This window comes from Gossypium hirsutum, chromosome D09 (genome assembly GCF_007990345.1).
Source record: "Gossypium hirsutum isolate 1008001.06 chromosome D09, Gossypium_hirsutum_v2.1, whole genome shotgun sequence".
NCBI lineage: Eukaryota > Viridiplantae > Streptophyta > Magnoliopsida > Malvales > Malvaceae > Gossypium > Gossypium hirsutum.
The window spans coordinates 7333209-7350164 of record NC_053445.1 but is presented as its reverse complement, the minus strand read 5'-3'; the positions used below and the strand labels follow the sequence as shown (position 1 = coordinate 7350164).

Sequence of the window (16956 nt, the reverse complement as noted above, 5' to 3'; positions counted from 1 at the left end):
CTAAAATGTTGCCAATTTTCAACACTCCTCCTTGGCTACAAAGCAGCAGACTCCAATTTCCTTCCTCAAGTATTCGAACCTTGTGGCAGCCAATAGCTTGGTCAAAATGTCTGCGAGCTGAACCTCAGATCAGCAATGGATCAAGTTGATTTCCTTTGACAATTTTGCCTTACTTACAAAATGATACTTAATCTTGAAGTGCTCAGTCTTGCCATGAAATACAGGATTCTTGGCAATGACAACAGTTGACTGATTATCTACTTTAATCTCTTTTGCGTCCACTTGACCAGCATTCAAGTCACTCAAGAGCTTCCTGAGCCAGATGGCTTGATTAACAGCAGTAGCAGCTGCAATACACTCTTCTTCTGCAGTGGATTGAGCTACTATCTATTGCTTCTTAGAACTCCAACCAAAAACTCCTAAACCCAGAGTGAAGAAGTATCCCGATGTGCTCTTCATATCATCAACTGAACCAGTCCAATCATTGTCTGAATAGCCAACCAGATTCAGTTTCTCAACTTTCTCAAACTTCACACCAGAGCCTAAGGTCCCTTTGACATACCTTAAGACTCTTTTAGCAGCCTTGAAATGAGCTACATTGTAGCAATGCATGAACCTCAATAGAAGGTTGACTGCATATATGGTGTCTAGCCTTATTGCTGTCAAATAGAGCAGGCAACCAACTAGACTTCTATAGCTCTTCTCATCAACCCAAACATGGTCACTAATGCTCTTCTCGAACCCCAGCCTTGACAAGTATGCATCAATCCTGTCATACTAGGCCCTTGGAGCCTGTTTGAGGCCATACAAAGCCTTCTTGAGCTTGTAGACCTTGTGCTTTTCACCAAGGACCTTAAATCCATCAGGTTGTTCAACAAAGATCTCTTCCTTGAGAAATCCATTTAGAAAGTTGATTTAACATCCAACTGATGCACTTTCCACTGCTTCTGAGTAGCCAAGGCAAGCAACAGCCTTATGGTGTCCAACCATGCAACTGGTGCAAAGGTTTCAAAGAAATCGATTCCAAGCTACTGACTATACCCCTTCACAACCAGCCTAGCTTTCTGCTTGTTTAGTTACCCATCTGCATTGTGTTTGGTCCTGAACACCCATTTCACACCAATAACATTTCTGTTTGCTGGTCTATTAACCAGCTCCCATGTGTCATTTTTGTGGATCATCCTCAATTCAGCCTCCATTTTTTCTTTCCAAAAGCCCTCTCTTGCAGCCTCATCAAAATTAGAAGGCTCAACAATGGTCATATCACACCTTTCATAGATGTCCATTAAGGTTCTAGTGCCTCTAACTGGTGCATCATCATAATCATCATCAGTTTTAGCTTCAATCTCAGCATGCTACAAATCAAGATCATGCTGATCTTGCTCAGACAAGCTTGCATCTGTTCCATCCCATTTCCAACAACTGCCCTCATTAAATTTCACATTTTTGCTCACAACAATCTTCTTAGTGGATGGATCAAAGATACTATACCCTTTCAACAGAAACTAAACCAGATCAACCTTCTTTTTTTCTTTTTCTTTTTCTTTTTCTTTTTCTTTTTCTTTTTCGCGATCCTCTGTGTTTATTATTTTTCTTTTTCTTTTTATGGTTCGGTCGAGTAACAGAGAAAGAATGAAGAGGGGAAATATTAACAGAGAGAAAATTTGGTGCGTGAGGGAGAGTCAAAATGAAAACCAAAGAAAATGAAAATTGAAAAAAGAAAATTTGTGTTGTTATTTGATCCAATTTCAATTTAGGCCGAATGATTTTTTTTAATTAATCTAAATTTGAAAGATTGATTTTTTTATTGAGTTTAAATTAGTTTTTCAAGTTTTAAGTTTAGTTTAGAGGAAAGATGTTTTTATTGGAAATACATTGAATTTTAATTTTGATAGTTTAGGATTTTGGTAGGAAAGTAACCAGTTTTTGGCTGGTGAAGAAAAAGAAAATAGAAGTAGAAGCCACCCAGAGGAAATTTATATTACTGTTTTTTTATTTAGAAAAAAACTTTTGCACTAATGATTTTCATGGTATCAAGAATGATTGAGTCGATTTTTTTCTATCTAAAATACCCCAAGTTTATTTAAATGACTGAGTAGAATTATGGGTTTTTCTTTGAAGATTAACCAAAGAGTAGTAAGCTCCCGTTGACCCCTTGGCTAACAGAGATGAATGGTTACCTTTCTCCACCACTTTCCCTTGCTCTAACACTGCAATAAGATTACAGTTTTGAATGGTGCTTAGCCTATGTGCCACAACAACACTGGTTCTCCCCACCATTAACCTCTCTAATGCCTCTTGAACCACTTTCTCAGATTTACTGTCAAGTGCGCTGGTTGCTTCATCTAGTAGTAAGATTGTAGGCTTTTTTAGTACTGCTCGGGCGATTGCGATCCGCTGCTTTTGGCCACCGGATAATTGCACTCCTCTATCTCCGCACCATGTTTCGTAACCGTTTCCAAGGCCTGCAATGAAATCGTGGGCATTGGCTGCTTTAGCAGCTTCAATGACTTCAGATTCATCAGTTTCATCTAATGCTCCGTATAAGATGTTTTCTCTTATTGTGCCAACAAACAATGTTGGCTCTTGGCTAACAAGTGCTATGTGTTTCCTCAATGTCCTTAGGTTGTACGACTTTATATCTCGACCATCTATCTTCACAACTCCTTTGAGAGGATCGTAAAACCTCTCGATTAAACTAATGATTGTTGATTTTCCAGAACCGCTTTGTCCTACCAATGCTGTTGATCTTCCAGCTTCAACAGTGAATGAGAAGTTCTTTAGGATGATCACATTAGGCCTAGCGGGATATGCAAAATCGACATCATGGATTTCTACATGGCCTGTAATTTCTTCGGCAATGTAACCATTAGAGTCATCGGGTCCGATTCTTGTACAATGGTCTAAGATAGCAAACAAAGATGCAACAACCTCGGAACTCTTGACCAAGTCCGATGTCATGCTTGCAGCTTCAGCTATTACAAGTCCAGTGCTAACCAAAATGAGGAATGTTTGGATAAGAGCCTCCGAACTGATATATCCCTGAGAGATGAGTTTGCCACCATACCAAAAATTGAAAGCCACAATGCATGCTGTAAGAAATTGAGCTGATCCAAATCCAAGACCTGTAAACCAAGATTGCCTAACACTCTCCTTTCTTGGACCTTCATAAGCCTTTTCCATCATTTTCAGAATTCGGTCTTGAGATGAGAAGGCGGTGATGGTTCGATGGTTCGACACCGCATCAGCAGCAAGCTTGCTACTATCTTGTTGTGCTTTGATGGCTTTCTTAGACGTGCTTTTGAGTAAAACCATTCGGGTGTACAAGCTAAAGATAATGAGTGGCTGGAGCACTATCATTACAAGGGCAAGTCGCCACGAAAGGAATAACCCCATGACACAAGCTAGAGTTACACCGGAGATGGTTTGCATGAGAAGAGACATCCGATCGCCCACCAAAGATCTCACCTGCAAACATCTCAGACAATATAGTAAGGCAAAGTCTATGACTAAGAATGCTGACAAGTTCACTCTTACTAATCTATAAGAAAGAACATTACCACACTGGCATCTTTCGCTAGTCTAGAGCAAACAGTGCCACTAGAATTCTCATCTTGGTCAAACCAACCAACTTCAAAAGTCAGTATCTTTGAAAGCATCCCCTCTCTAATCCTCTTTGTCAAGTGCTCCCCCATGTAAGCAAAATTATAATGCTGAATAACATTAATTATCAGTGAAAACAAACCAATCCCAAGAAAACTCAAAGCATAAACCTTTGCTTTTTTTTTAATTTCACCATGATCTGAGAGAAAAAACATTGATATCATTAATCCCATTGTGAAAGCTGAAAGTGGTTGCACTGCACCATATAAGACTGCACCTAAGCATCCCAGTATTGCTTCTTTCCACTCTGGTAAATTCATGGCCAACAATCTCTTAAAAGATGGTGCAGGCAACTTTTTATCCTCAACATTCATTTCTTCACATAGTGAAGAATGATTGGCTGCTACCGAATTGGCTGAACTTGTTCGGCTTGCTAAAGAAAGTCGATGACTGCTAGCATCATTTATGTCGATCGCATTGATAGACAAATCTTTATCACCTTTCTCCTTAACTTGTTCTTGTTCTGTATGTTGAAGTTGCACTAGCATGGGATAAAGGCCCATTTCATTTCCCATTAACTCATCATGTGAACCAGTTTCCGTGACTTGGCCATCTTGGACAACTGCAATTAAATCTGCATGTCTAATGGTAGAAAGGCGGTGTGCAATGATTATTGTTGTATGCCCGACCGAGGCCTTATCAAGAGCTTCTTGCACAATACATTCGGATTCGGAGTCTAATGCACTTGTTGCCTCATCAAGGAGAAGGATTTTGGGTGCTTTTATTATAGCTCTTGCTATGGCAATTCTCTGTTTTTGGCCACCAGACAATTGAATCCCTCTCTCCCCAACCTGTTCACACATAAAAAGTTATCTTTAGACTATTAGATTCTTAATCTTGATCAAAATAAGCATATAAAATGCAAGAGATTAGCAGACTAACCTGTGTGTCATATCCTTGAGGCAACTCTGATATGAAATTATGGGCATTGGAAGCTTTAGCAGCTTCAATAATCTCTTCCATTTCAGCATCTTCCTTGCCAAAAAGTATGTTCTCTTTAATGGTGGTTGCAAATAGTGTAGGCTCTTGACTGACCAATCCCATTTGTGACCTAAACCACTTGAGCTGCAGTTTATAAATAGGAACCCCATCAAGAGCTATGTCTCCTCCAATTGGGTCATAAAACCTTTGCAACAATGAAATCACTGTGGATTTTCCTGATCCACTACTGCCTACCAAGGCTACAGCCTTGCCTGCTGGAATTTTGAGACTAAAATCCTTGAAAATTATGTTCTCAAGCCTTGACGGATATGCAAACTCAACTTGTTTGAATTCAATTTCTCCCATAACATTATCCAAAATTTCCCCTTCCATATTGCCTAAATCAATCTTTGGGATTCTTTTTATCACTTCATTTATACGCTCTGCAGCTGAACATGCTTCAAATAAAGGCTTCAAGGTAGATAAACTAGCAACAAGGTAGCTGTTCAGTAAGAAAAAAAAGAGAAAATATGATTAAAAATCTCAATGAAAAACTATGCAGAAAGAGATGAAATTAGTAGCATTCAAGGTTAAAACTCTTACTGTCCACCAAAAGTAATACAGGTGCCCACTATGTAAATAGTTCCTCCCTTGGCTCCATGATACATGATCAATCTGCTACCATAGTAAGTAACGAAAGCCCAAATAAGGTGAGTAATACCACTGCTTCCAAGGGCCAAACCTTTTGCCCACCCTTGCTTCAACCCCAATTTCACAGATCCTTGTAGAGCTTCAGAAAACTTAATGGAGGTTTTGTTTTCACCAACAAAGGCATAAACAGTTCTTATTGAAGATATTGCCTGTTCTGCAATTGTGCTTGCCAACTTATACTCCATTTGTGTCTTCCTTGCCAGACTCAGTAAAATCTTCCCATATATTAAACTAGGAATCACCAGCAACAGTACAAATGGAAAAATCAAAAGAGCTAATTTCCACAGTACCAGAAAAGCTATTATGTAAGCTCCAATAAATGAAGTACCTCTTGCAATCAAGTGTGGAATCTGATACATATAATAAACAAGTCAATTAACATGACAAAAAGTAATCAGAATATCGGAAAAGCATTGATAAAAATGATGACAACCTTTTCACTGATAACTTCTTGAATTATGAGACTATCATTGGAAACGCTTGTGACTACTTCAGCTGTGCTAGTTACGTTCAAATCAAAGTAGCCTACATCTTGCCTTAGAATAGCTTTCAAATATCTACTTCTCATTCTTGTGGCTTGTCTTTCACTTGTTCTTGTCCAGCAAAATCCTTCTGAAAGTTAGAGAGGAAAAGAATGGCTTAGCATATGGCTAGTTTTTAATACTTTCAATACCATATTCACTTCGAACTCACTTACCTGTGAAACACCCAACCCATCCCCCGCAAGCCGTCAAAATCAGTAACAATGCAACCTATCAGCCACGAAATCAAACCAAAAGAATCTTAACAAAAAATACTACTTAATTTCTAAGTAGTAAGCTATGTCAGATATCAGTACGTATTATGTTCTAAGTTTATTAAGCTTTTCATGAAAGTCTGAGGAACGCAAGAGGGTAACTAGTGAAAAATAATATAATAACGTACGTGGTGAACGTTGCGGGTGACCATATCTGCAGCTGCATCTTTGCTTGAAGCATCAAGATTGTTAAACAAACGGCCATTCAAATATATCATCAAGGGTGCAACAGTGCCATCGACAACTCCTCCGATGAAACCAGCAGCCATCAAAAACCTATCCACGTTATCTGCATGCATGAATATGGATCGTATGCATCTGTTTTTCTTCTTCAAAGGACTGCTTTCGACCTCTTCAATGCTCTTTCTCTCATCTGCCATGGCCGGTGGTTCCTTTGTTTTTCTTCAATTATCTGAGCTAATCAGTATATATTCAAAAGCAGCTGATGAATAGGTTAATTTATACATATACGATGAAAAAGAAACATGAGAAGGTAGGCTTAAAATTTTAAAATTGTATAATTTGTATTACATCTTAAATCTACACTTATTTATAATATGCCAAACAAATCTATTAAATTGGTTTGCTTTGTATCATATCATGTTATGAGTTTAAAATTTACAATTATTTCAATTACTTTTTCATTCATGTTTTTTTTTTCGTCGACTTGTTAGGTACAAAATTTTGATAAAGTAAAGAATTGATCAGAAGAGTCCCAACTCGAAAGGAGCTTGCGAGGTAGGCGGCCACATGCTTTGTCACGGGGCTAGATCTTTCATCTCACAATCCATGCAGCCTTAGGCGATCCGTTCGTCCAAACTCGTCTAAGTCAGCCTTTACACCCAAAAGTGAGGATTCCTTTAGAATTCCTCTAAGGCATCAATTTATATAGCGGAAGCAATTGTGCCAAAAGAAGCTACAAAAGAACAACAGAAAGCCACAGAAAGAATGCACACAAAGTGTTTGAGTAAATGCTCAAAGAATTCTATTACTCTTAAGAATTCAACTTACAATGGATGATTTATAAGTGAGGGGGAGGCTCTCTATTTATAGTTGAGCTCCCCAAAAACCAACGGTCAAGATACATTTATATCGACGGACGAGATTAGTCTATTCCTTAATTTTTGGGATTTACAAGATTACATCATATCATATCAAATCTACAAGATATGATTCCCCTACTTACAAAAATAGCTTATGTTGTCATATCTTCATTATCAGGTCAACCAAGCTTCAATTTGACAGGCTTCTCAAATAGTTCTTGGAATTGGGCCAGTTCTCGTGGGCTAAATAATCCCCATCTAATCGATAGACCTACATGGGGCGCATCCTATGCCATGGTCACGGGCTTTACACCTTGGCCCGTGACACTTTCATCAAGGACAAGTGAGAATTCAAATTTCCAAACATTATATATGCATAGGTCATGCAATCCATACGTTCTGAGGCACATGCGATAATTGCATGTCTGCATGAATAACGAAGTGCTTGAAACCTCCCACAGTCGCATGTCATTTGTATGAGGTCTACGCGGTACGCTCCACTAATAACTCCACGATTGGGTCTAACGAGCTGTTTAACCCAGAATACTAGATTTGGTTGCGAGTGACACACTGAAGTCATTGAGTTCGTGATTTTTTCATTTTCCCCAATATCTTTTAACTTCAGCTTGCACCAAACATGACCGCCCTTTAGTTGTCCCACGTATGTCTCAACCCATTTTGGAAACAAGCCTGCAATCAAAAATATGTTTCCTTGACCACCGAGGTTACCAGAAAATGACGTGTCCCCTTCAATATAGAATTAATGCATTCTGCTAGGTTTGAGGTCATGTGCCCGTATCTTACTCCTCCATCATACGACTACATCCATTTCTCTAGAGGTATCCCATCAAGGTACCGTGCTTCCAGTTGGTTTACAGCCTGCAATCTCTCCAACATTTCATGGAAACAATGTTGGATGAGCTCGTACTCTATCGATGACAATCAACAACACATTCAAGAAAAGCAATCTAAAATGTATATGCCAAACTATTTTATAGGAAATCAATTATATGCACAACGTACCCATGTTAATGGCATGTCGCTGCTCCACATCCTTATGGTATCAACCCATAGTGTTAGACCCTATGTGACACAAACAATACCTATGGTGTGCACGATTCCACAGGCTTGAATGTCATTCGAAAGTGGCTCGTATTCTGACGCCCCTATTGAAAATGATGTACATATTGAGCTACGACACAACATGCCTTCTCAAATTAGTTAAGAAGAAATCTCAGTCATCATTGAATTCTTTCGGAGTTATTACAAAAGCTATTAGCAGGATTTTTCGATTACCATCATATGCAAAAGCTGTTAACAACTTATGCTCATATCTCCCGTATAGGAGTCTGCCGTCAATTTGTACAAGTGGCTTACAGTACCAGAATGCAGTTACACATTGCTTGAAAATCCAAGAAAAATGGTAGAAAACACTTTTTTCCAAGGACCAAACGGTCGTCGTAATACGCAGGCTCCATTTGCAGCTCGATTACAGAACCTAGCACGTACCACTCCAATACCTAACACCATTGCCATAATTCATTGTAGGATTTCTCCCACCCACTGTACATCTTCTCCAACGCCTTCTATTTTGCCAACCATGCCTTTTGGTACGATACTATGTAATTGAACTCGTTGCAGATGTATGCGATCAAAATAAGGACCAGAATCCTAAGACTTGCTTTGACCATAGGTAATATAAAGTTAGATATCATATTCGAATCCAATTTCGGATGATATTTTGACATGCCTAAGAAACAATAAATTGGGTCACCATATGTAGTAGAATGTCGAGAAAAAATGTTACAATTCGTGTCGAAGTTGGTCATCGTGGTACATACCATCTAAAACACATGTATATGGCATGGTAAACTTCCGAATTGTTCAAAACGATGACTTCTTCCTCACAGATGCCATGATTTTACATGGACATGCTGTTTCACGCATTGCATACTTTGCCTTATATTTCTCTGACTAAGAGCATGTAAAAGTGAAGTTGACGCCAAGTTGTATGCTATACAGCTTGATAGAACTACAAAAGCATCTTTGGAGTCAAACTCCATCCCTACCTCCTGCAATTTGTGTTTTCTCTCTAACCATTTCAACCACGATGAACTTTATTGCTTCTGCCTTTGAGCCCTTGCAACCCATGATTTCCAAGATAAAAAAATCCCTTTTTACCCTGCCCTATCCTTTATATGAATGCAAATTCTTATCCCATTAATTCAATAAACGAAAATTTATTTTTCTCTTTGCTTGTGTGTTGAATTTTTTAGGCTTTAAAAACTTTTTTCTCTCCCGCTTTAAGGGAGACATAGCCATAGTTTTAAGTTGTGTTTGGGTTCATGGTGATGTCATGAAACTTGGTGACCTCAAATTTCACCTGTAGTGTGAGTATGACACCATCACCTGAGAAACTAGGATTGTTGTGCAACTCAAGGTCCAAGTTGACGGTAATTATATCGTCTCGGGTTGAAGTGTAACTAAGGCTTTAAGGTTACAAAGGTTATGCTATCAAAGGATGGAGAATAATTGGGGACCTAGTTGACGATGGTTATACGGCCACGACAACCAGTTTCTCCTCGTCAAAAGAGCATTCTTTATAAAACCCACACGCAAGTGCGAAGAAGAAAAACAGAGAGGCCTTCTAGTATAATCAAGTAATCCGTGTTGTCTATGTCCACCAAAGCCAGTGACCTTGTTAGTAAAATTGTTACACCCTAAATATGTCACAGGTTAAATAACGGGGTCACCACCTTTGGTGGACATGGATAAAACAAAGTACTTGATTATACTAAAAGGCCATTGCGTTTTTCTTCCCCATACTTCTGTTTGGGTTTTATAAACCATCCACCTTTAACGAAGAAAAACTAGTTGTAAACTTGAAGCCCATTTATACTCTATCCTTTGACAGCATAACCTTTGTAAACTTGAAGCCCTAGTTACACTTCAACCCCAGACTGTATAATCACTGTCTACTGGGACCTTGAGTTGCAACGTGATTCGGCTTCCTTAGTGATGGCTCCATACTCACATGGCAGATAAAATTCGTAGGTCACCCGACTCCACGACACCACCATAAATTTAAACATTCTTTAAAACTATGACCATGTCCATCCCAAACACGAATAAAAATAAATCTACAAACTTCTAATTTCTAACTGCAAGAAAAAAAAATAATTTCTAGGTAGGACACATTTTCAGTACCACATCAGTGAAAAGGCACCATGTAGGACACATTTTTAGGAGCAAGACTAAAAATGCGTCCTACATAGTACGTTTTGAGTGATGTGGCAGTGAAAACGCACCCTGTAAGAGGTATTTTCTTTTCTCTCTTCAAAAACCGCATAGATCGATAAATTTATAGAATTTCAACATAATTTCTAAAAAAAAAATCAACATATGCTTATAAATTAACCCTGATGAATAGCTCCTTCAACGAAATAAGCAAAAAATAATCAACATCCCCAAAATTTAAGGAATAAACGATGAAAATTCAAGTAATAAATTAAGACAAAAACATCATAAATACAAAATAAAAAGAATGTGCCCAGTCTAATTTATATTTAGGCCTTTAATAAGTGATAATTTTTTCTCTTCATTTAGAAAAGGAAATAAATTAATATGTCGTCCAAAGACCCTTCTTTGTTAACACGTAGGTTAAAGAAGAATAGTTTTAGTTTTGGTCATTTTATTAGGCACAAATTTGATATTTTAATTTGATATTTTAATTTTTAATATAATTTGGTATTTATATTTTTGTAATGTTATTATTAGTCTATATAGTTAATATTTTTAATTTTTCGATTAAAATATTACATAGTTTTATATATAATTTGAATAGGTTAAAAAGTTTTAAAAATTGACGCCTAACTTTTAATTTCTTTTATGTTTGTTTGTTTTTTGTTTTTTTACATTATAAGACATTAGTCAAATTTTAATTTTGGTCCTTAAACTATGCTGAAACTTTAGATTTCATTCATGTGCTTATAACTTTTTACATACAAAGTTCCTCTACTCGTATAAGGTGATTAGTTAACTTAAATAGTTAATATTATTAATTATTTCAATTAAAATGTTGACATCCACTATTCAAACAAAAAAATATAATTTTATTTTTATGAATTTGAATGAGTTTTTTCAATCTAATCGATATTTTTAAATTTATTTTTATCGTTACATAATTAATAAATGAATATGGATCGTATCCACTTTATCTGCATGCATGAATATTTTCTTCTTCGAAGGACTGCTTTCGACCTCTTCAATGGTCTTTCTCTCATCTGTCATGGCCGGTGGTTCCTTTGTTTTTCTTCAATTATCTGAGCTAATCAATATATATTCAAAAGCAGCTGATGAATAATACCTTCAACCCCAGGAAATAAGCAAAATGGAGGACTATGGATATGGATTTTGGAACGGCGTGATTTAAACAAGATGCAAGCTGAAGGGAAGAGCTAAGCAAGATCTATGACTTCCCTTGATTTTATTGATAAAAGAGCTGCCACCTCACCAGACTCACAGCTGAGTAGATTTGTAAACGAAATCAGGTAATAATATTACAGATTCTTCTTGAGAAAAGAAATTTTAAAATTGTATGTCTAGCCTTTAACTATAATAATAGTTGATTCATATGTTCCATGTTGTATAATTGTCCGTTAAATAGGGATTTGGTCTCCAACTTTGGACGTTCAACTAAGTATTTATAGATTTTTTTTTTTGAAGTCTGAAAGAAAAATTTCCAAAGAGATTTAAATTAAAAATTTTTAATTTAAAATTTATTTTTAATTAACGAGATGACATGTCAAATATCATACACGGGTGAAATTAAGTTGAGACCCCATCAATCCGAACTTGCTCAATAATATCTGTAGGAATTTCCTTGAACCTGATAGACCCATACAAATTCTTTTGCATTGCACCAGCCAATATGTGAGCTATAGCATTAGCTTCTCTTGCTACCTTCTGTAAAACCACTTGCCACTTTCTACTACAAAGTTCATTTATTCTAATTACTAAATCCCTATCCGACTTACCACGAGAATCATTCAAGATTGTTGAAAGGGCGTGGGCACAATCCATTTCAACAATGATATTATCCCATTTAACATCCCAAGCTAAAACAAGGGCATCATAAATCGCCCAAAGCTCTACCTGCTCACCACTACATCTACCAATATTCCTACCCGCACCTCCAAGCGATCTTCTCATAGAATCTCTCGCCACAATAGCGACAGAAGCAAATCTCAAATTCAAAGATCTTGCCCTATCCGTATTCAATTTAATGACCCCCGACAGAGAAGGAACCCAAAGATTGCAACGGCTAAGATTTCTAGAAGAACCAACAGATGAAACATTATAAGACAATAGTCAAATTTTAATTTTGGCCTCTAAACTCTGCTGAAACTTTAGATTTCATCCATATACTTTTGATTTTTTACATAATGTGATTCTTCTATTTTTAAAATATCTTTAGTTAGTCTAAATAGTTAATATTATTAATTATTTCAATTAAAATGTTGACATATATATTTTTAAAGAGAACTATTGAAACAAAATTTTAAATTATAATTTAATACAAACAGGTAAACAATCTAACGAGGTGTGCGGACCACACGTGGACCATACCAACTACCGATAATATGTATGTGGTACTGTTTTTGCTTAAGGTCTAAATCTGGCGTGGCTAGATATAGCCCATTTATTATTTAAAAAACACTTTAGCTTTATATTAGTATGTATAAACCCATTTGTCATACTAAATATTCACCTTATCCCTCTTAAAAACCTGCCACATACTCTCATTCTTAATTAACTCCTTAACTTCAACCAAGCTACTCCAAGCCCACGATTCCCTTGGACCTTTCCTTTCTTCAAGAAAAACCTTGTTATGAAAATAGAAGCCCTTTAAAATCCAAGACCATAAAGCATCAGGTTCGCGTATCAACCTCCAGTATTGTTTCTCCAACAAAGCCAAGTTAAGCATTTCAAGTTCTTTAAACCCAAGCCCTCCTTCCCTTTTAGATTTTGTGAGATAATCCCATGATCACCAATGAATCTTCCTTTCATTCGCCTTCTGACCGCACCAGAAATTCTCAAGGCTTGAAGTGATTTCAGAATACATTTTCCTTGAGAATTTAAAGCAACATAGTATAATTAGTAGGTGCTCTTTTTTTTTATGACTTAAAGCACCAGAAAGTTGGCTTGCAATGCAACAGCATGAAGCCTTTTTTTTTTTTGGTTTTAGACTTAGTTAGTTGTGTTTGTAACAAGTTAATTATGTTAGCTAGAATGTAATTTTGTTGTTCTTAAGGAAAGTCATCTATTTAGCTGATTTAGTAGGTGCTTAGGTTATCATTAAGCTGATTTTATAGCTTATACAAAAGCACAAGCAATTATTCTAGTTTTCTTTTTTTTTTATAGTCTCTTGTTAAGACCCTATGAATCAATTGAAACTTCAGATTCATACCAGAACCGTGATGATTCAATAAAACCTTCAAACTAAGTCCAAAGATTCTTTGAGTAAGAGCTATTAGATCATCACTTATTCAATCAATAGAATAGATATAATAAACAAAAATACAAAGAAAAGAAAGATTTGTCCTTTGATCAAAATAAGCATAAACTAAATAAGAGTTTGAAAGAATAAAAAATCTTTCGATTTATAAATAATATAACTCTTTCTTTGAATTTTTTTTGAGTCCAGCCGCGAGGTTTGTTTGTATTGTCCCAAGATTAAGGGAGTTGTTTTAAGTAATGTATTTTGAACAAAAAAGGATATGAGAAATTTTTCAGTTTTTCCTCTCATTTGAATTATTTTAGCTTCTTTTTTTCTTCTTTCAATACCATTTTTCTTTGTTTTTGATTCTTGGTTGCTATCAAAAACTCAACAAATGGTATCGAGAGTCTATCATCTTTGAGGGCCTTTTTGTTGTGAGTTGTTTACTTGTGTGTTTTGTGTGTTGTGTGTTTGAAAGGAAAAAAAAACAGAATCCTTTTTTGTTGCTGCAAAAGTATGAGTTTCTCACCACCAGCACCACTTGTCTTTGCTGGTGAAAACTACAACATTTGGGCAGTGAAAATGAAGACATACCTGCAGGCTCATACCTTTGGAGGATAGTTCAAGCTGACATAGAGCCACCACCTTTGAGAGCTAATCCTACAATAGCTCAGATCAAGCAACATAATGAGGATTGTGCCAAGAAATATAAGGCAATTTCCTGTTTACAAAATGGAGTCTTAGATGCAATCTTCACAAGGATAATGGCCCATGACTCTCCAAAGCAGGCTTAGGACAAGCTTAAGAAAGAGTTTTAGGGGTCAAACAAAACCAAGCAACAGTAGTTGATCAACTTAAAGAAGGACTTCGAAAATCTGAAAATGAAAGAGTCTGAATCCATCAAGTTATATTCTAATAGGATAATGGCCATTGTCAATGACATTAGACTCCTTAGAGATGAGTTTAGTGACAGAAGGATAGTTGAAAAAGTTATTACAACCCTTCCAGAGAAGTATGACTCAAAAATTACTTCTCTAGAGGACTTTAGAGACCTATCAACTATATCTCTAATAGAGCTAATAAATGCTCTTTATGCACAAGAGCAAAGAAGGGCCAATAGGTTGGATAAATATCCTAAAGGAGCATTTCAAGATAGAAGCAAAGAAAGCTCAAGCTCAAGCTACAAGGGAAGAAGCCTTGGTCTAAAAAGAAAGAAAAGCCAAAGAAGGATGTTGCCAAAAAGAAGTTTCCACCATGCACTCACTATAAAAAGTCCACTCATTCAGAACGGTACTACTGGTACAGGCCTGAAATTCAGTGTAGAAGTTGTAAGCAACTTGATCACATAGAAAAAGCCTATAAAACAAAGCAAAAACACAACCACAGCAATAAAACCAAGCTCAAGCTACTGAAGATGTTCAAGCTCAAGAGGAGCATGTTTTTACATCTTCTTGTTTTGCAAGTTCAAGCAAAGTCAGAAAGGACAGGCTAATTGATAGTGGCTGCACTTATCACATGGCATCAGATGAAGGCTTGTTTAGGGAACTAGAGACCAGCTTTGTGTCCAAGGTTAGAATTGGGAATGGTGAGTTCATTGATGCCAAAGGCAAGGGCAAAATTGTAATCAACACTCAATCAGGTAACAAAAGAATTTCATAAGCTCTTTTTGTACTTGATATTGACCAAAATTTACTTAATGTTGGTCAGTTGTTAAAGAAGGGATACTCCCTTATCTTTGAAGATAAAACTTGTGTGATTAAGGATCCTTTTGGTAAAGAGCTAATGACAGTAGCTATGCATGATAGATCATTCACTGTAGATGTGAATCAGTTAGAAGTAAAGGCTTACACTACTCTGGCTGATGAATCATGCTTATAGCACAATAGGTTAGGGCATGTGAACCACAAGTCACTTGGTTTGTTGCATAAAATGAGTCTAGTTGAAGGCATGTCCAAGATTGAGCTTAAAAATGAAGTTTTTGAAGTCTGTCAGTTTGGCAAGCAGATCAAACTACCTTTTTCAATTAACAAAGCATAGAGAGCTCAAGAGAGGCTTCAACTGGTCCATATTGATATTTGTGGACTTATGAAGACCTCTTCACTAAATGAAAACAAGTATTTTGTGTTGTTAATTGATGATTGTACCAGATTCTGTTGGGTAAATTTTCTAAGGCAGAAGTCAAATGTGGTTGATGCCTTTTGCAAGTTTAAGGCCTTAGCTGAAAATCAAACAAGTTGTAAGTTAAAGGCCTTGAAATCAGACAATGGCATTGAGTATATGTCACAAAAGTTTCAGAAGATCTGTGATGAAGCTAGAATTCTACATCAGTTAACCACCATCTACACACTACAGTAGAATGGTGTTTGTGAGAGAAAGAACAAAATTGTCATTGATATGGCAAGGTGTTTGTTGTTTGAAGGCGAAATGCCTAACATTTTTTGGGCTGAGGTAGTAAATACCTCAACGTATTTACTCAATAGACTTCTAACAAATACAATCGAAGGCAAAACACCATTTGAAGCTTGGTTTGGACACAAGCCTACTGTCTCACACTTGAAAGTGTTTAGCTGCATATTCTACACACTTGTACCAACTGAAAAGAGAACCAAGCTGGAAAAGAGGTTTATGCCTAGAATCTTTGTTGGTTACAGCAGCATAGAGAAAGGATATAGGGTCTTTGATCATTTAACCAAGAAAATAGTTGTGAGCAAAGATGTGAAGTTCAGTGAAAAGGTCAGTTAGAAATGGAATGGAACAGATGCAAGCTTGTCTGAGTAAGATCAGCAAGATCATGATTTGCAACCTGTTGAAAATAAAGCTCACATTGAGGAAGGAATTGATGATGACCTATCAGGGGTACAAGGTTTACCACAAACATCTACCAATGATGTGATATGACCATTGTTGAGCCTTCCAACTATGATAAAGCTACAAATGAGGATTGTTGGAAAGAAGCAATGTAGGCAGAGATGGAAATGATTAGCAAGAATGATACATGGGAGCTGGTTGATAAGCTAATGCAAATAAAAGTCATAGGTGTAAAATGGGTGTTTAGGACCAAGCACAATGTAGATGGATAACTGAACAAGCACAAAGCTAGATTGGTTGTGAAGGGATACAACCAACAATATGGTGTTGACTTCTTAGAGACCTTTGCACTAGTTGCAAGGTTGGACACCATAAGCTACTATTTGCCTTAGCTACTCAAACGCAATAGAAAGTACATCAGCTGGATGTCAAATCTGCCTTCTTGAATAGTTTTCTCAAGAAAGGAATTTTTGTTGAGCAGCGAGATGGATTCAAGGTATTTGGTGAAGAACATA

The 16956-nt window shown here is 36.7% G+C and overlaps 1 protein-coding gene across 1 annotated transcript; it reads right to left on the bottom strand.

The window, feature by feature from the left end:
* Positions 1-1962: 1962 nt before the first annotated feature.
* LOC107892319 (ABC transporter B family member 15) lies at positions 1963-6615 on the bottom strand. Its single transcript, XM_016817371.2, has 7 exons — positions 6220-6615; positions 5993-6047; positions 5729-5907; positions 5188-5645; positions 4546-5086; positions 3561-4454; positions 1963-3468 (listed from the first exon to the last, which is right to left on the bottom strand). Exons 1-7 carry the CDS (start codon positions 6469-6471, stop codon positions 2080-2082), a joined length of 3768 nt encoding a protein of 1255 aa, XP_016672860.2. The 5' UTR covers positions 6472-6615; the 3' UTR covers positions 1963-2079.
* Positions 6616-16956: the final 10341 nt, after the last annotated feature.